The sequence below is a fragment of the Corvus hawaiiensis genome, chromosome 4 (genome assembly GCF_020740725.1).
Source record: "Corvus hawaiiensis isolate bCorHaw1 chromosome 4, bCorHaw1.pri.cur, whole genome shotgun sequence".
NCBI classification, from domain to species: Eukaryota; Metazoa; Chordata; class Aves; order Passeriformes; family Corvidae; genus Corvus; species Corvus hawaiiensis.
This window is the reverse complement of record NC_063216.1, coordinates 6,222,420-6,242,756: the sequence shown is the minus strand read 5'-3', so window position 1 is coordinate 6,242,756 and position 20,337 is coordinate 6,222,420. Positions and strand designations below refer to the sequence as shown.

At 41.1% G+C, this 20,337-nt stretch overlaps 1 protein-coding gene across 20 annotated transcripts in view; it reads right to left on the bottom strand.

Annotated features, from left to right (window-relative positions):
- Nucleotides 1-1,090: 1,090 nt before the first annotated feature.
- SOX5 (SRY-box transcription factor 5) overlaps nucleotides 1,091-20,337 on the bottom strand; it is a 609,605-nt gene continuing 590,358 nt past the window's right edge. For all 20 annotated transcript variants that reach the window (XM_048300783.1, XM_048300780.1, XM_048300784.1 and 17 more), the window contains 4 exons: nucleotides 12,319-12,427; nucleotides 11,256-11,429; nucleotides 4,849-5,065; nucleotides 1,091-1,600 (listed from right to left, as the gene is read on the bottom strand). In XM_048300783.1, coding sequence (XP_048156740.1) covers nucleotides 1,297-1,600; nucleotides 4,849-5,065; nucleotides 11,256-11,429; nucleotides 12,319-12,427 — 804 coding nt within the window. In that variant the 3' untranslated portion in view covers nucleotides 1,091-1,296. The remainder of the gene's footprint in view (nucleotides 1,601-4,848; nucleotides 5,066-11,255; nucleotides 11,430-12,318; nucleotides 12,428-20,337) is intronic.

Sequence of the window (20,337 nt, the reverse complement as noted above, 5' to 3'; positions counted from 1 at the left end):
TAACTTAATTATGCTCATCAAGGAGGTAACATTTTCAGTTGCCGTGTCCTGTGCAGAACAAACCACATTTGGACAAGCCTTTTTTATGTTGTTTATGCTGCCACTTGAAGTGTAAACTAAAAGTAAAGGTTCCTTACAGACCAAGTCATTTGGAGGGTGCAGGACTTCATTCTGGAACATGCTTTTTGCTCACAATAGTCCAAGATTATTCTTATTAGTACCATAAACACGCACACATGAAAATCCAAGACCATAAAATATTTTTTCTCTAAATTTCTTATGTCTCTCTCTTTTTTTTTCACCTGAGAACAGCACCTACAGTTTCCTTTAAAAAGCAAAAGCAGAACCAAAAATATATGTCTAATCTCACCAGCTGCTGGTATATCAGGTTTTTCAAGGGATTGTCTAAGATACAACACTGTCCTAACTTAAGACAGAGCAAGAAGCAAAAGAAAAGCCAAAGAAAAACAGAGGAAGAAGAGATCAACCTAAAAAACAGCAATTTGGACTAGTTCAGCGCTTTAGTAGAAATTTGGCACTTGCTCAAAGACTCAGTATGGTGTGCAACTGATGAAGAGAAGTCCTCTCTTGAAAGGAAATAATTGCTTGTTGGGGTTAACAGAAAGACTCCCCACTTCCTTCCTTGCCAGCCACGCGCACAGGCACGCACACACACACACTTCTGACCCAGATTTGACAGGGAGGAGGAGGAGGAGGAGGAGGAGGAGGAGGAGGAGGAGGAGGAAGAAGAGAAAGAGGAGGAGGAGGAGACAGAGGGGGTTAAAAGGACTTTTATCTTTTTTTTTTTCCTGTCAGGTGCATTACCAAAAAAAAAAAAAATTATTTCTCTTTAAACTGTAGCACAAAACAACAAAACACATTCACAAGCCACTTGTTGGCACTGTGTACCTGAGTGAGAATTTCTAGAACATTGTAGAACAAACAGCCATAAAGTTTATTTGAAAAAAAAATAATAATAATAAAAGGTCGACGGGTAAGACTTCAGTGCTTGGGTATAGCAGCTGAATTACTGGCATTATTTTACCCATAGCTTATATCATTCTGTTGTTGTTGTCGTTGTCTTTGTTTCCTTTCTTCTGAGCCTTTTTTCTTCTGATGCAGGCTGATGTCTATTAGTCAGCTGATGTCCCAACTAGTTAAGACTAACAGTTAAAGTAACAGTCAGTGTATGAGAAAGTTAATGTGCTTGGCCACTGGCAAGGGTAAACCAGATGGGGCTTTATTTTTTTCTTTTCTCCTTGAAGTCCTGCAGGTCATGAGACATTGGGACCCCAATCAGTTGGCTTGCCCCGCAATGTGGTTTTCACTGTCACTGCCATAGTCCGCATCGGGGTCGTCCTCCTCCTCATCGTACTCATCGTAGATCTCTCCGTTGACGTCATCAGGCTGCATCTCCTCCTTGATGTGTGGCTCCTCGCCCTTGATTCCATAAGTGCTCTGGATGACGGGCATGCCAGGCTCTGGGCTGCTGGACACGCTCGAGTGCTCCGAGGGCAGGTGTGGGGAAGGCATTCCCGCCATGGCAATGGCTCCTGGGTACACTACACCCGCGGTGGCAATGGGGATCTGTGCTTGTTGCCTGACAGGAAGAAAAGAATAAAAGGAGTTGGAATGCTGCATGGAATAAAAGGAGGGTAAGTTCAACAGCATATATTGTTGGGCATGCAGAGGAATTCTTATATCAATATTCCAGACTCACTAAACGATGCTCCACAAATGAACTCAAACCCAAATCAATTCCACTGATAAGAAAACCCAATCTCTGTTAACATCCCTAGCCGTACCTGAACTACACAGCTTCAGCTTGCCTGCTTGGGGGTAAAATTCTTTTCTGGATCAGCTGCGTGCCAGCCAAAAATAAACATTCTTGCCAACTGTGGACCAACTCAAAACCTGTATATTTTGAAAATCTTCCTTTTAAATAATCCAATCTGCTATCAGGACTAGACATAAAAGTCACAGTAACTAGACATAAACTGCCAACAGGAGAGAGGCAGCAAGGTCTAGGTAGATTGCACAGGAATGGGAAGGTGCTGCAGAAAAATGCCACTGGCTGAGGAGAAAGCAGAGACAATGTTTACTCCACATTCATTCAGAGACCTGGTCATTTCTAGGGAGAGGAACAGCGGGCTTTCTGGAGCTAACATGGGTTCGTAGGATGGATCTCTAAAGGCCTCCCACTGGAAAGTGATAGTTTCCACTGGGAGCAGCCCTTGTGAAAAGCAGATTCTTTGAAGGAAGGTGGATAAAATTGGGAAAAGGCAGACTTAAAATGGAAGTGGGCATTATTTAAAAATAAATAAAAAGCAAGCCAGAAACATGAGCATTTGAGAAAATCTTCTACAGATGCCTTTATACAGCATCTAAGCCTTGGAAACCTGTCTGCAGTAACAAAAGAAGAATTATTCCAGGCCACAGAAATTCCCTCTGCATCAAGAACTGCAGCTGTGTTACACTAGTGTTTTGTTTCCCTGAAAAGCTTCAGAGTTCCAACAAGCCTAGAGGTTTAAAATTCATGCTCCTTTTGTTTCCTTGCTGCATCAAGTAATTCCATTGCAGTAATACTCTTCAGTACATGCTGCACATTGTAATGTCATCAGCGGTGTGTCCATCTGCTCTGAAAAGCCTTGCCACAGGAGACAGGGCAGAGTCTCTTGAGATGAACATTCTTAATTAAGAATGAAACCCTTCCCTGTTCCCCTGCTTGCCTGTGCCCTTGCTGCACAGTAAGCCTCACACAGCACAGTGATCCTGAAAGACTTTCCTCTGCCAAACAGCTTTATACTTGTTTGGAATTGCTTGCTGCATTTTCAGATACTTCCTGCCTGCCATCCGAGCAAGGCCTCCCTCCACAGAGCCCTTATTTCCGTGTTTCTGAAACAACTCAAGTTGTCTCAGCTGAAGATACAGCTCTTAAAGTAGGGAGCAGATCTAAGTTGCGTTTTATTCTTAATTCAGTAGGAAGGCTTTTGTTTTCTGAGTCAGCATCTCTGCAACAAGATACAACACACTTAAATTGGTTTTAATATTTAACAATAGGAACACTTTGCACTTAAATGGTGCTTTTCAGAGTGCTTTTCAAATATTAAATAATTTAAGAATAGTATTTTTCCACTTCCGTGGGATGTCCAGCCTAGAGGATCTTGCAGCAGTCCTCAGATAGTAATGTATTAGGGCTCTCAGCAGGCCACGCTTGCCACACTACCCCTGAAGATTAGGACACTGAAATAGGGAACATATAAAAATTCCCAATCCTTCCCACTGTGATGCCTTCAGCACAGCCACAGCTCCTGTTAAACCAAGCACTTATTGTGGTGCCCAGGCAGAAGCTGGGCTGGTGTTTAGGAGTTTAGCCCTAAATGACGTGTACTGGCAGATGCAACAGATGGGGAACTTAAACCAGGAATGCAACTGTAGTGCTGTGACTGGCGGTATCACACACCGACCCCACTGCACACCCCACAGCCACTCTGTCAGCAGCTTCCATAAAGATTGCACCCCAGGTTCTGTGCTCTGGTGTCCTAGTGCAAATTACCTCCAGAAATGTCTTGATTTCGATGTCAGCCTTGTTTGGAAAGCTGAATTTCTGTATGCGGAATGTTACAAGGTTAATTTTTTTCCTGTGATGAGGCATGCATGTTAACCAGATAAGCAGTGTTTTGGGGGCTCTGTTGCCACCTATTCTTTTTCCATAAGGCCCCCTCCTCTTTTTTTAATCTCTTGATGCTGAATGTTGGCTGACTTCCTTGTGTTTGTTTCAGTGCTTACCACTGGGATCACGGGACCTGCCAGCACCACAGGGTTAAGCAGCTCAAATTTCTCTGCTGAGCAGCTTATTCTAACAATGCACACTGTAGCTGTTTAAAACACAGTCTGATGACACTTAACAGTCACTGGATAGATGGTCTCTCCTTTATTGCTACTTCTAGCCATTAACTAACGAGATGTGCAACCCAGTTAATATTGAAAGGATTCCAAATTCAGATGAAACAGAACACAAATTCCATTATTTTGGAGGGTCGCTCTTGTTGCTGGTTTTGCTTTTTTTTTTAAGATCCATGTTTAGCTTTTAATTTTCTCAAGTGAATACAGGAATATTGTGGAACATTTGATTACTTCTGATTCTTTTTGATCTGTAACCAAAACCAAGGACTATCTGCAGAAGGAAAATATATGCTAGTCTTCTAGGCATATTTTATTCTAATCATATCAAACTTATCTATTAGCTGTTTATCAGAACTGGTCTTCTTAAAATTTCTGCTCAATAGAAAGCATTTAACTTGCTGGACTATAAGACACTACCTGGAAGGACAAATGAACAATGCAGACAACTTCATGCTTGATATGAATCAACTGAGCCAAGCCCATATTCCAGCTCAAGTTCAGTGTGTTCAGCAGTCCTTCTGCAGACCATTTGCCACAGATCATGCCGAGTGCAAACCTGTATTTTTGGCTTTTGGATCAAGAGGCACTAACACAGATTCCTTCAGATACTCTCTCTGAGGCCTCATAATAGTTATAAGGCTTTACTAGAAGACTTATGTTTCATTAGAAAACTTTAAAGCTTTTTTTTTTTCACGATCAGAGTGGAAATGGGACAGTTGGCTGAGGCTTTAAGATGAGTATAAAGCAGAGCCAACAAAAAGATTCCTAAAACTGCATTACCTCCTCCTGGAACACATTGTTATGAAGTGTAAGTCTCATTTTCTGTTAGCAATATCTAACGCTTGTGTCAATAAACTGTAACATTTACCACATGGAATTAAGAATTCTCCCTGATTTTTATTTTCAGTTTTTGATGAAATGAGTAGTTGAAAGGTCCCATACCCAACATTAAAGTACTGCCTCATCTCCTGGCGTCTGTTGCGCATGATGGCCTTGTACTCGCCAATGCGTAGTTTTTTGCCATCTACAAGGCAGGTACGCTTCGGCCTGGGCTTGTATTTGTAGTCTGGGTATTTCTCCAGGTGCTGTTTGCTGAGCCGGGCCTGCTCCTCATAGTATGGCTGCTTCTCTAGGTTTGTCATAGCTTTCCAGCGAGATCCTGTCACCAAGGAAAAAAAAAAAGATGAGACGCTACTCATCCCCAAACACTGAAAGGCAGAGAAACAAGTAGGTCACCCAGAACAAGACACCTAAGGCCATTTTGCTTTGGGCTGGGAATCTGTCAGAGATTCTAGATAGGGTTCAGGTCTTGTTTGTATTTGACTCATAAACCTCCTGGGTATGGCCAAGATGCAGAGAGAGATGGCACTGGAAATTTTGACTCAATATTTTACTGAAATTTATCTACCTTACAATACCTTTCAAGTGGGCAGTAAAACTATTATCCTTATAATGGGCAATCCCTGACACTTTGTTTCAGGAAACAAGGCAGTATATTTTGGAGGAATGGACACACAGTCTGCTCTGCTGTGTCCCCACACCTTCCCTGGGCCATGCGCCTGTTTACACCTCCTGTTCAGAGAAGGCTCCACTCTATGTGCTGTTGTCTGGTCCCTGTGATCCATGGCTGGATCAAGGCATCAGATCTGGGTATGCAAATATCCACATCTTAATCATTCCTGACAAACACTGGGTCTTTTGGGCTCCCAGGTTGGTGAGAAGCAAAATAGGATCTGACTGTAAATGCTCTGCAGTCAGGTACAGGAGACTGCAAAGACCCTAAAGCAATGCCTCTAAAACCCATAAACTATCCCATATGTGTCAGTGGGGTTTTAACTCCAAGACCATGTCCTGGGAAACATTGCCAGCCCCAACTTAAAGAATTTACTGTGTGTCATGAAGGAAAAAGCACTGGGGTACTGGCACATCTCTCCCTGGAGCTGCACTATGGCTTCATTGCTGGCAGCCTCGTTTTCTGCCTATGTTAATGTGGATATTTGAGATAGGGATATAGTGAAGACTTCAAAATTGTTTTCAAATGCCTGCTGAAAGTTATAAACTAATATTTCTTAAAGGATACAACATGGGAGCAGAAAGTAAAAGTTCTTGAATCAGTTGCCCTATTTTATTTTTCCATTAAATATAGAAGTGCTTCAGGGTAAGATACATTTCAAATAACAGGAATAGTTCAAACTGTGAAACCTGTGGCCTAGAAAGAAAACTTTATTGGAAAATAGTCAATTTTCCCACTGGAAAATGTTTGAATAGTTTCTCAGTTTAATGGGTTCGTAATGCCATATGTCATACTTGACTTCCTCTTGTTCCTCATTTTTTATGGTTACTTACACTGTACTTAGCTCATGCTATTACTCACACTGGTCTTATCCGACTGTACCCCCAAGACTCCCAGTAGAGAGAGTGCAGTTATCCTTTCCCCAGGAAAGAAAACAGTTTCATTCCCTCTAGAAAGGCCCCTTCTGATTATTGACACCATTTTCCCCATTACTCTTTGAATCTTTATTCCATGCTGCAGTCTGGGCTTCTGGAGAGAAGAGCTGGTACTGCCTGACCTCACATCCAGAGATAAGCAATGCATAAACAATGATATCTTTGTCCTGAAGAGGAGCAGTGGATATGCCTTTCTTAGCAAACATTGCTTTGAAGTCAAAACCATGATGTTTACAACCTATAGCATGCAGAGATCCCCGCAGCTAGTCCTGGACTGGGAAATGGTTTAATGACATTGTTACTAGCTTAGGCCCAGCACCATAACTGCATGGCTAGATGGCTTTTAGGGTTTGGACTGAAACTCCTGCACATCACTTCTTATGCCATAGAGAGGTAGTGTCTGTGCCTGGGGATCTGTGGCAGGGCTCTGTGTTACATAGGGCAGCACCCCTGTGACCAGAATCCTGCTCAGCAGCTTTGTCTCCTGCAGAGAAATTATTCCAAGCTTTTTCTGGCAAAGAGAGTGGCTAGAAAAATGACACCGACTTTCCACATGTAGTACCTCCTAGATCTGGGGATGAATGACACAGTGATAAACACATGGACACTGTCAAAACACTGCACACCAACTAATGCTGCATAAGAAGGAAATATAGATTGGGCCTGTGTTGAACAATGTTAAGAATTCAGGGTAAAGCAGATGAGCTCTGGAAGATGCCCAGATGTGAGCGTGCTTTCAAATTCTGCCTTGTAGGCACTGACACACTGGTGTTTCAGCAAAGAAAATCCTAATAGTTAGCCTAAATCTAGAGTTGTCTAATCACAGACCTGCTGAAGACCCTAGGAAAACAGCCCCAGTTCCTTTTCCTGATGCTGCATCAGGTTTTTTTTATGAATAGAAAAGCTGAAAACCTCGGTCTTTAAACAAATCTTGACATTGCTTTATATGCTGTGAAAGGATCTGCAATGTAGGGTCTCACACATGTTTGAGACAGACGGATGGACAGAAAGGTAGAAATTAAAGTCAGCTGTTGCAACACTATCATGAAAATGCTCTATTCCAGCACAGTTTCTCTTCTGCTGTGCCAGTTCACTTGCTGCAAACGTACAGTCAGGTCTGGGCAGGAAGATTCCTACCCCCTCATGTGACAAGAAGTAGTAGGTGAAGTTAGGCAAACACCACAAGTCCTTGCAGGATCAGGGCCATAAGAAGGGAAATTTTGATGCATAATATCTGTACATACAGTTACACATACAATATTTATTACATAAATGTCATTTGTTACACTTTTTCTTCCTGAGCTGCTCACTGAAATACAGCAAAAATCCTGGCAGTTTCACCTGTCTTCCCAGAAAATTTTTAATAGCTGCCTTCTGCAGTGATACCTTCTCTTACTACGACTTTACTGTTCTTACAAAGTATACTAAATATATTTGACTAGTATGTTTTGAAGTATCATACATAATTAAACAAACAATGCTGTCAAAATAAATTTTAAAAAAGGGCATATTTTCTGATGATAAACCATCGTTCTTTATATTTTATCACTTTCACTTATTTTCTTAGTAATTTACATAATACAATCAATTCTCTGAACAGTCTTAATCTGAAATTTTGAAGGATATATAACTCTGATCTTTGAATTTCCACCCACAGGGCAAGCTATGAATGAGTACCATCAATCAATGTATTAAAACTTTTAAAAAATACCTTATATTTGGACAAAATATGCTTGTAGTAGCTTTGTCATTGTCTATAAACACACACAGGCAGGCATGGGTACCTATGCACAGTGCCAAATCCAAGCCCAAACAAAGTGTGATTGTAGAAACTTTCTTTTTAAGGGAAGATTTACACTCTTGGGTGAGCTTTCTGCTCACCATCTGTGCTGGAAAGCTTTGAGTGGGTCAAGTATGCAAGGCTTTTCTCCTTGACTGTGAAAACAAGAGCCCATTCCCCTCCCTCGATGTATGCATAAGGACAAGCAGGACTCTTGCACAATTCTCCCTGATATGGCGCCTGAAGTATTCAGGAAAAAAAAGCAAATTCAAAGACTTTGCAGCACTGAGCACAGCTCCTGTCCCTAAACTGAGCTAGGGCAGTCAGAGCTGTGCCCACACAGATGTGTGAGACTGTGAACACATCTGGAGAGGGCAAATACTTGAGTCCAGGGCAGAAAAGAGATGCTCTCACCCATGCCCAGACACTTGTGCTCAGACACACACGTGCATGTTCAGAGCTCTGCTTACTGCTAATTTTAAGCCAAGTTTCTCTGACAAGAATTTTCAGCTGTTTGCAACACTTTCTAACTTTCAGTCCATCAAACAGATTTTTCAATCTGAATACCTGAATCAGGCTGATTTTATGTTTAAAAAACACTCTCACATACACAAACACTTGTATAATGTATAGGTATGAGTAATATTTGTGTAAACACATGTATACACACCAAGAGAATTTCTTAAGCTAGTAATTAACTTAATTTTTTCCAAAAATCTTGATGCTGATTTCTTGATGAAATTAATTCAAATATTTACCAAAATATCTAAACAATGCATTATTAAATTGATAGGGCCCAGCAGTCCCATTTTAGCACTTTTGGAACAATTTACTAAAAAAAATCATTTCCACAAGTTTAAGTTGCAATGAACAGATGGATGACAAACGTATGCACAGACAAATTTAGTGAAAAATCCATGTATCTAATTTTTATGCTCAAAACATAATACCACAGTGTCAAACATAATCCCTAAAGAATTCTAGTGCTGGGAAGGGGACCTCCTCTCATTTTACTATAAAAATGACCCTCGATTGGTGAGAACTCCATCTAAGCTACTCTGCATGACAACGAGCTCTCTGACCTCAATGTGTAGCAGTGCTGCTGGAAAAATGGGAAGGAAAAATTGTGGCTTTCTAATAAGGAGACCCTAATACCTGGCTGAACTATGAGCTTCTGGTTGGTCACCCTACGCCAGTTAACAGACAGCTCCCCTGCTGACTTCAAAAGACTGGCCTTTTGCAGTTGAGGGAACTCCTTTGTAATGTTTCTGTCAAGAAGGAAGATGCCAGGACATCCCTCTCTGTCGCACAGGTAGAATGAAAAAAATCAAATGTGATGCTGTAAAGAAATAGAAACATCATCTTTCACTGTCTCAGACCTTGCTTTTCCCCATATCTGGCAGAAAAACGGAGAGTTTGGAGTCAGCTATACTGTCTGTCACCTCAACAGGATCTGTAATGAATTTGCACATTTTACTCCAACTACTGTATATCTAATCAGAAAAAGATGTCTCCATATCTCCCTGATCTAGCGCCAAATAGTAAAAGGTGATTCCTTATGTTAACAATTTCAGCAGAATGGCTTATTAAAACCAGATTTTAGGGTATTATAAAATGCTTAGAAGCCCTTTAAAATGTCAACCAGGATCCCCAGAGACTGCGTAAAATGTCAGCCCAGCTCAAGCGCCTGTTTTAAGCAGAATGAATTAGCAGCGTGCTGTCGGAGGTTGTTATCCAAAACAATCAGTTAAGAGGGAAAACATCAAGCTCTCTTTGTACTTTGTGTATGAAAAGGGCCATTCAGAATGATCTTGTAGATTTCTGAAGCTGATTATTTAAAAACAGGTTTAACCAGGTCTACTCTCAATTTAGGAACAGACCAAAACTATTACTGCCCTGTCCTCCCGCTAATCACATCATACACCTCTGACCAGTATAATCCCTTTTAACCAGTATAAGGTTATTTTGCCATCAACATAACCAATTTAGCCTTCTAATCCTGTTCCCATAACTAATCTAATAATCTCATACCACCCTTTAAATCATGGGTTAATATCATCACATCTGCCATCCATGGCAATACATTTTGCTTCTCCAACCAATTTATCTCATTTCCACTTGCACCCTGCTAACTTTTCATAATACCACTCTAATCAAGGTAAGCCTCAAACCTCTGACCAATCTAAACTCGGCATATTTATCAGCCCTGCAGCTGGTTAATGCTGCCATCATAATTGCACTACATCTCTTGAGTAGCCTGCAAAACCAGTGAGATCTGCAGCACAGGTAAACATGTTCCCTGCTCAGCCACTGGCCTGAGAGATGCTTAGGTCCTGTAGCTGTTTTTTTCAGTAAAAATGCAGTATCTCTAATTTGGTCACAAATGTATTACTTTTCTGCAGGAAAGTAATTCATTGGCCTCAGTGAGCCTCATTAGTAACCTACTGTATCAGCCAGCACATCACAGAGGAGTAACTTTGGACAGAACATGGTCCTGAGAATCTGATCAAGTAGGGAAAAGTTGGAAGACTTTGGCAGGAGATTCAGTAGATGATGTTCAGGACAAGTGTTGCTCAGGATGTGAAGAGCAGAGAATATGGCAATCAGAGGTTTTTTTTAAAATTTCAGGATTCTTTTCAATATATGGAAGAATGAAGAACCACCCACTGTAGGAGAAGATCAGGTTCGAGACACAAGTCCATGGGACCTGCTGAGATACATCTGCAGGTCCTGAGGGAACTGACAGATGAACTGGTTAAGCCACTGTTCGTCCTCATGGAGAAGTTGTGGCAGTCCAGTGAAGTTACTGCTCTCTGAGAAAGGAGAAACGTAACCCCCATATTTAATAAGGAAAACTCGGGAACTATGAGCTACTCCGTCTCTCCTCTGTGCACAGCAAATCACCACCACAATCTCAATAATTACAAAGACACAAGAACATTTCAGGCTGTGGTTAATGCATACTGCTGGGCAGCACATGGGAAGCTCTTATTACTGTTGTCCTTGGTGCAGTGACTGAGGAGCAAGAGAGAAAGAAACAATTCTATTGTGTCAAGTGCTCAGCTCAACTCAGAATTTTTTCAAGCTTCACTCTGGAAGAGAAGTGCTCTATCATTCTTACCTAGTATCTTGCTGATGTTGGAGTTGTGCATGTCAGGGAAAGCTTGAAGGATCTTCCTCCGTTCATCCTTAGCCCACACCATGAATGCATTCATTGGGCGCTTGATGTGAGGCTCATTGCTGCCACGCCCTCGGGATTCCCGGTAAATCCGAGACTCTGAAACTCCTGCGCTTCCTAAAAAGCAAGAGGAAAACATTTCCAGCTTGTATTTCAGTATGCGGCTTCCTGTGCCATCAATAACTTAGGTCAGGTGCTGCACATTCAATGAGTCAGTGTTCACAATAGGTTAATGGTTAATATATTGTATATTGTCTAGTTTAGTTATTCTATTCATTCAGTACCACATAGTACAGACCTGATGAAGAGTTTTGATGTTTATTTTAAATACAAAGCATTAAACAGCTTTTCTAAGCCATCTTTTACTGCTTAATTACATAAATCAAATATATACTTATCAATGCAGGTTTACTTTTTATTTTCTTCCTTTCTTGCTTACAGAATGCTGGTCATATTATGTTACCAATCTTCTACCTTTTCTGTGACAGAAAGGGGGTGATAGATGACAATACTGGGGATTTCTTCTTAAGCAATTCTGTAACCAGCGAATGAGTATTTACATACTTGCCTGTTTTTGTGCTTACATCTCCTTAACAATATATGCAATAGCAGAGAAACAAATAAACATTATGCTCACTTCATCAAACCAATAAAGCTCCCATAGATGCAGAGCACACAGCACTTACGGAGGACCAGGTCTACACTTCATGGATTCCCTGTGTGATCACACTTACCCCACATATATTTGCTTCCATTAGTCCCTTTTATTATCAGAAATACATTTTTGGTCCCATCTTGAGACTTTCAGTGGACAGAGGGAAGGCTAAAAATCATCTCCAGACTTAAAACACCCCACAATCAATCACTTCTTCCTGCCTTGTTTCATAGCCACTTATTGCTAACAGATCGTACTCCTCATGGGTTTCCAAAGAACTTGGATTCTCCCTCAGATCCTGTTGATATGCACACACAAACCTGGAAATAAGGAAAAGCCATCTGTACTGACCGTCAGAATCTCCACTCATGTTGAAATCCATCATTGTGTGGCTGAACTTCCCATCTTCACTCTGTTTTACTGCCAGCTGCTGAGTCAGGGTCTCCAGTGTCGTTTTGTCCTATATGGGCAAGACGACAGGATTTGGATCAGGAAAATATTTAAATATTGTAACTTGATAGGAAAGCTAGATAACTATTCACAACAGTTTACTGAGCCATGTATTGAATAAATAATACTTTTTCTGGAAGAGATATGGTTACAGACTCTATCATAAAGTCCTTTCTAAAACTTGCTTATTAGCTAGTGATAAGCAAACTCCATAGTGTTGAAAAGATTGGCTTAGTTAGGCATGATAAAATTGGTTGCACATCTGAAGAATACTTCAACTCTCTACGTCCCTGAGACTGCAAAGCTGGCCTGGAAGTTTAGGTGATTCATGGTCTTTTGCAACGTATTTATTGTTTCACTCTATTTCTAGCCTGCAATCGAAGTGCAGAGACATGGATGGCTTTGCCCTGTTTCTATTTTAAAAGGCAGCAAATTTAGGAAGCAGCCCATAGGAAAAAAAACACCCTACAGTTCAAACTTATTCAGGCCCTGGGAAAGGTTCAGCCTGAATTAAGCATGATCTTCGGGCAGCAGTTTGTGTTCTTGTCCAGACTGTTTTGTCCAACTCTACTAACACCCCGTCCATGATTCATCTGGTCAGAACTAACTATGAACCCTGGATTGCAACAGGCTGGTGTGTGCTGCCAATTAATCTGTCAGGCTGCACTGGTGTCTAAAGACACTGCCAGAACGACATGCTAGGGCAATTAATTCCAATGTTCTCTTCACAACACCTCACTTCCCCCCAAACCGTTTGACTTTACAAACACAAAGGTGTTCCATTTTCCAACTGTTTTTGTTTTCCCAATGGCTTTTGCTCATGAGCATTCTATCTTCCAGACAATCATATGTTTAAAAATACACCTTTCAGGAAAGCAATAATAACATTTCAAAATCTCAGGCGCTGTGCCTTTTGCAAAGCTAAGAAAATGACATGATACAGCATGATAATGAAGTGGCTCCAGTCGAAAGAATTCTTTTGAGCTTCTTCCTGAAAGAAAAGATTTCTGTTTCCTTGCTCTATTCTGCTCCTGTTGACTGTAAAAGATCAATGAACTAAAAAAAACTTCCAGATTTCTCATGGCAACTGTTCCATGTAGCCTAATAATGTCACCGGGTTGCATTACAGAAGAAAACAGAACAATGCGAATACAGAAATGCTTCCTGTAATGTGATGTCCCTGCATCTGCAATTCAAAGAATGGTTCAAATTCATGTAAGTCATTGCACAAAGATTTTCTCAAGGAGAGTTGAAAACAAGGCTATTCTGCTCAACTTTGTATGTTCACAGAGTTTAGGGAATATGAGGTTAACTTTCCTATTCCTCACATTCATTTTCACTAAAAACCCTTTCATACTTCTGGTGTTCTGTCTATACCCTGACACTTCACCACGGAAAGCATGTGAGATGAGTTTTCCTCTTGGTTTTTGCAGGAAAAGCTCATGCAACAGACTCAGCCTATCCCAAGCAAAAGGGTTTCCATAACACTACCAGGCACAGCAGATCCAGAAAGCTTGGAGAAGCTTCAAATAAGCACCTGAACTATTCAGGCATTTCGCTTTACCAAACTCTTTGATCCACCATTTATAACTCAGCTCTCATTTCCAAAGTAGCCTGTCAGAAGTCAAAAAGTCAGGAATAAGTTCACTTTGTATTTCTTCCAAATGGATTGCATGGATATATAATAGAAGTCAACAGTTTTTCCTTCAGAAAAAAAAGAATCTATTTACTGTCAACTTCGCAGTGCTAGAGTTCAAAAATTTTTATGTCAGGAATCATTTTAAAACACTGCCACCAAGCTAGAATATGAAAGAACATTTTCTCTTGTTGGCTATATTATGGGGGAAGGGAGTTACTCTGTTGAAGACTTTTTTTGAAGCATGTGTAAACCTCTCAGAGAAACAGAGCTGAGAGTGCAAAGGGCATGGGCTTAACAGCTTTTTCTTTAGGCAGTAAACGCAGCTCTTGGAGTTGGAGGCAGTTCCATTCCCAACCACACTCCATTGACATGATCTGACTGAGTCCTGAGGTCAGTGGATACTCCAGAATGCCACCTGCAAGGCACACTGCAGGTACGGCTCGTTCATCAGAGCCTGACTTAACCAGTCCATGTATGCTCTGCTGCAATCCACCTTGGACGGAGTTCTACATTTTGAGGTACAGCCATGCTGGATGAAGTGAGGGAGAAAAGGTGTCATGGAAGAGGGGCCGTGAAGGAATGTCAGATGAGCATGGAGCTCCCAGGCTGCTCCGTGCAGCCCTGCACATGGAGGTGGCTCTCTGGAGAACTGGAACATGATGAGCACTGAAACCACCCTTTTAACATGGTGACAAATTTACTCCTTGCTACTTAAATGTATAATTCAACCAGCAATGATAAAATGGCAGCTAAAAAGAAGTTCTGCATGACATTGCTCTGGAAACAGAGGATCAAAGCAGCCAGCTGTACTCTTCTGTTGTTAATGCTCAGAAATGTTTTAAATCTAAAAAGCACGAAGGCAATAGTAAGTCTAAGGCCTGCCCTTGCCTGAGCCTCTGCAACAGCACTTCTCCTATGAGGAAAGGCTATGAGAGTTGGGATTGTTCAGCCTGGAAAAGAGAAGGTTTTATGGTGATCTAATTGTGGCCTTTCAGTACCTGAAGGAAGCCAACAACAAAGATGGAGAGAGACTATTTACAAGGGCCTGGAGTGACAGGACAAGGGGCAATAGCTTCACACTGAAAGGCAGTAGGTTTAGATTAGATGTTAGGGACAAATTCTCTGATGTGAGGGTGGTGAGGCTCTGGGTCTGGCTCCCCAGAGAAGTTATGGATGTCCCATTCCTGGAAGTGTTCGGCCAGGCTGGATGGGGCTCTCAGCAACCTGGTCTAGTGGAAGGGGTCCCTGCCTGTGGCAGGGGGTTTAGAGGCAGATGATCTTCCTTCCAACTCAAGCCATTAAAAAAAAAAAAACAAACCAGACCACCCAACTGCCCCCCTCAAAAACCCAAACAAAACAGTATTAGGAGAGCAGAAAGAGATCAGCAACACCCTGGCAAGATGCAAAAGTCTGACTGTAGGTCAGCAGCATTATGATTTCCTGTCCTACGCCCTTCCCATTAAACACACAGCACCCGATTTTCCCCAATCCTGACATAGAGAAACACTTTTACAATCACTAAATATTTGAAAGGGACTAAGCAGCATTCCCATGTTGTTTTGCTTAAAAGCATTCAGTTGATGACTTACTGCTTTTCGTTTGATGGAAGCACCTACTTACCTTTTCTACAGTCTTTCAGTTTATGGGCAAGTATTTATGGAACCTCCAAAGAAACAAAGGAGAATTTCTTTTCTTCTCTGACCCCAAATAAACTGGCAACCTGCTGATATTGCTATTCCAGCCTCCTCTCAGAGAATCATAGAATGGTTTGGGTTGGAAGGGACCTTAAAGATCAACCAGTTCCACCACACTCCGTGCCCCTCCCCCCCCCCCCCCCCCGCAACCCACAACAGACAGGGACATCTACATAATAACTTCAGACAAGAAGTCCACAATGATTTGAAGTTTATACAAAATCAGGATCTATTAATCATCATTATCATAATTCAAAAACAAATTACACATTCCCAAAACTGCCACCACTCTGCTGTGTTGGATTAGCTGGGTAAACAGTAGCAAGATGAGGCCCCACCCAGTGATAACAGGTGGGTTATAAGTATGTTGGGTCCAGCAGAACATACCTTTGTTTCAGGTATGAAATGCTATTCATCCTATGAAAAATGCCAGGTGGCATCTACTGCAGCCTAGAACTACTATTGCTAGGAACGACAGGCAAGGTTTGTCCAAACTAAGGAAAGAGGTGTAACGAATTGCTTGTGAGACCTGCTAAAAATCAGACAGCACAAAGCAGCAAAAATAAAACAGCAAGGAGCACTTCTGCCCTTCCAGGAGAAGAAACACAGCCATCTCTTACTAAACATGAAGTGATCCCAAATCTCTGAATTTTATATCACACCTCAGAAGGCTGAAAGACATTTTATAAATATCTTATTTCTTTATGAAGGGCTTCCTAATCATCATTCTATTGGAGCGTAGGAGAGACTCTCCACAGGGGCAGCAAGAGCTCTGTTGACTGGATCATTTAAAATTCCAATGAACAGACCAGAGGAGATAATACTGTAGAGAGCATTCAATCCCACAATAGCCCAACTGTTCAAAGTATAACCAGAGAGGTTTCATCAACAGCCACAATGTGATGAAAGTTTCTAAAACTTTATTAATCAAAGAAATTAACCTGCCAAAGAAGACTGATTTGTACCACAACTCCTAGAAATGCTCTAATTATATTTAAAAGAACAAAAACACATACACACATGGAATGTGTCATGTAAAAAAAAAATATAAAAAATGACTAAGCACCACAAGTCAGACTCAGTTTTGTGGTCAGCTGCAAAAGTTAGTTGGCTCTCTGTCATGGATAGCTGTCATAGTTTAACAAAACATTGATCTAAAAATGACAAGAACTTGGTTGCAGTCTCTTTCATAGAAGAAACATAAAACAAGAAGAGTCAAAACATATGTAGAACAGCCTGATCCTGTTTGCCAGAACTCCTCCCACTACTACATAAAAGTGAAGCAAAACCTTGGAAGGTTTGAGAAATAAAAACATCCTGATAGATTTGCCTACTGTCCTCCGCCCTCACTGCTCCCATTTTGTACTGGTTCATAGTACCAGCGTTCAGGGTGAACCTGAGACCATTTACACACCTCCATTCCTGAAGGACTCTCCAGTCCTTCCAGTATACCGTGAATGCTGGGCATATGGCAGTGGATCCCTCCTCCCCCTCATTGAGACATCCTTTTGGCTGGGGTATTTGGCAAACTCTGCCGGCACTCTGAACTCCGTTAGAGTCGCATTTTGGCAAGAGCTGTTTTTCCGATTGCATAATTCAAGGTTAAGCACTTTTACTGAAGCAGTCCACTCTCCACTTTGCTGCTCCCCTCAACCCTACCCCCATTTTTCCTGACAGGAATATTTCTCCTCTCAGTTTTGATGCCTGCAGAGAAACAGCCAGTGTAGGATTCCAGAGGAGAAGTGTTCAGGAACATCACTTCACATTTCTGCTTTTCATATCCCAAGGGAACTGGGATATGAACAAACAAAAAAAAGCTAGAGAGAGCCGAACACAGTTACCTATGGACTACAAGGAGGAACTTGATCATTTCTTGCACCTAAGAATTCCATACACACTGAATGACACAGCCTGCTACCTTTGCTCAGTGTCGAAACATTAAAAAGAAACAGACGGTTGCCTGCTATTGTCCTTTTGCGTGTCTCATTTCTTCCCTTCCCCTCCAACTACAGTTTGTCCAGCTATTTCCCATATCTAAATGCTAAGGATAGTATTTTCAAATAGATTTGAGTTTTGAGGAGGTAGTTTTTATCTTAGATTGCTGAGCAGGACCAGTGACAGCATCTGATGTGGTTTGTGGTGCTGAGGCGCATCTCCTTCCCCAGCAAGAGCCTGTAAATATCAGTCCTTTCAATGCATACCTTGGTCGACATACACCAAATCTTAACGTTTTGGGCAGATTAGTTGCTATGATCGCACAAAATGTAAGTTCAGTTTATGACAGAAAAACATATTTAATTATCAGACATGCTGGTGGCACCAGGTGCTATCCATTCAACCCTGTGGTATTTTCCTTAGCTCTCCAAGAAGGTCTTACACTCCATCTAAACGAGTGAAGACTTTGCAAAAGTAATCTTTCTGTGCAATCCCTCTGCTTCTTGTAAAAATAAACATCAGAATAGCCTGAGTTCTAAAACCCTCATCCACAGTCTTACCAAGTGTGGAAAAAATGAGGTAGGCAGGCATTATGGATGACAGAAAGCTGGAAGAACTTAGGGGAACAACTGGCAATAGTGAGAGCTGTGCCCAGAGGTTTGCACATGATGAATTATTTGCATTCCAGACTCTGCTCCTGCATATTAATGCCATGGTACTTCAAAACAGCTACTGTGCACGCTGTCTATGCCCCAGTCCAAATCTTGTTATGGCCCAGATCTTGTTACACCTCTAACTGCTGTAAGAGAGCTTCCAGCTGTTTTCAGAGGGATCTTTGATTTAGATTTGGGTTTTTCTGTGTCACCTTGCCCAAGTGTTCTTCACTCATCAGTGAATTACCCACAACATTTCACAAAGAAAGGCAGGATTATTAATTCTGTTTACCAGAAGGGAAACTGAGTCACACATTATGGGACTTGCCAAAGGTTCCTAAGAAAGACTGCTAAACATTTTAGTAACTAAAACTAGCACCCCCAGATCTTGCCAAAAAATTACCATCTCAAGCTTGTAATTTCTTTATGAGTGTGGAATTGTGACTCTTGCTGATGGCACATGGTACCAAGGAAAGCAAAATAAAAATAAAGCAGTTATAGATCCACCATTGCAATGGACCTTGCTTCAGTAATGCTTGCAGGGCTGTAAAACTCGTAAAAAGCACATGCATAAATGATAAAATAGAGCGAGACTTTCAAATGTTGACTTGGTAATTGTTAAACCCCTTCTGGCTGCACAATTTTATAGTCTTCTACTGTACTAATGAAAAGGCAAGAAACAACAAAGAAGGGTTTTAGCCTTCCAATTACATAAACTTTGTGGACCACCAAAGAAGATGAAAGATTATTTATAATGTCACAGCAAGTTATCATTTGGGAGATTTTTTTGTTGTTGTTGCATCAAAGTTGAGTATGAAGAAACAATGTATTTACCACCCCCTCAGCTCTTTCAATCTTGCTTATCCAAGATCTCTATTTTTCATGGAATAATCCACCCACAGAATCTAAAAGCAGCATTAGAAGCAAGAAAATAAAAGAACATTCTTTATTTGTGGCTCTTCCTGATTTTATGGTACTTTTTTCAAAATTATGCAGTCTAAGTTGGGGCTACATCACTTGGTAGAGGAACCATATCTTTTGGTTTACAATACATATTAAAATCCATATTGCTTTAATACTGCCTAGAAATCATTGCATCTGATTTGTAATCTGCATGAAGTGTTATACAGACTCAGTAGAAAAGTTCCTTATGAGGTGTTATAGGGAAAAGATCAGAGTGACAAAGAAGACCTAGACATTTAATTACTCTTCTCTCAGGAACAGACACCAATTCACAGAAAGAATTTACTGAAACTTATACAGTCATTTTCTTTGTTGTGCATTGTAGACACAGGGCTTTGGTTTCTAAGGGTGCTCAAGTCAGTACCTTTAAAAGCACTGAAGGCATGACAGAGTCCACTGAAATTAAAAGAGGAAAATCCTCAATAACTTGGCAAGGGTCAGGCCCCTAAGGTTTGGGGTTTTTTTAAAAATTCTGTATTTGAGAAAGAATTACTTCCTTCATAAAATGTATTATTTGGCTTGGAAACAAACTGATGGGAAGTAGCAATTCTAGAGGACACTGAAGTCCTGCTTTTCTTTGGTTATGATCTCTGAAAGATAGTGCTAGTCAGGGCTTTTACATGAAAATGCATATAGGACTGGCCCAGCCCATTATTTTGAAGAAGGAATAAAAAGGAAAAGGAAATCAAAGCAGAATGATGAGATGCTGTTTCCTTCTTAGGAAAATTGTTACAGCACGGGCATAGTTGACCTCAACCAGATCCAGCTGTAATCTGCTGACTGCAAATAGGTTAAGAGTTCCATGACCCAGTTTCTCATCCAGACTGCTTCCTGGGCTGACACAGCCTGTAACTCTCTGTGAATTGTTCAGTTGCTGCACCTTAATTTGCTGAACTCCACAGGATGGAGATAGTGATGCTTTCCCACCATTGTGAGGAGTTTTAAGGTCTCTGGATGAAATGTGCTATGTAAATTTTAATCAGGGACTTCAGCGAGTCAGAAAGCTGGTACAGCTGAACAGTGTGGAAAGAAAATG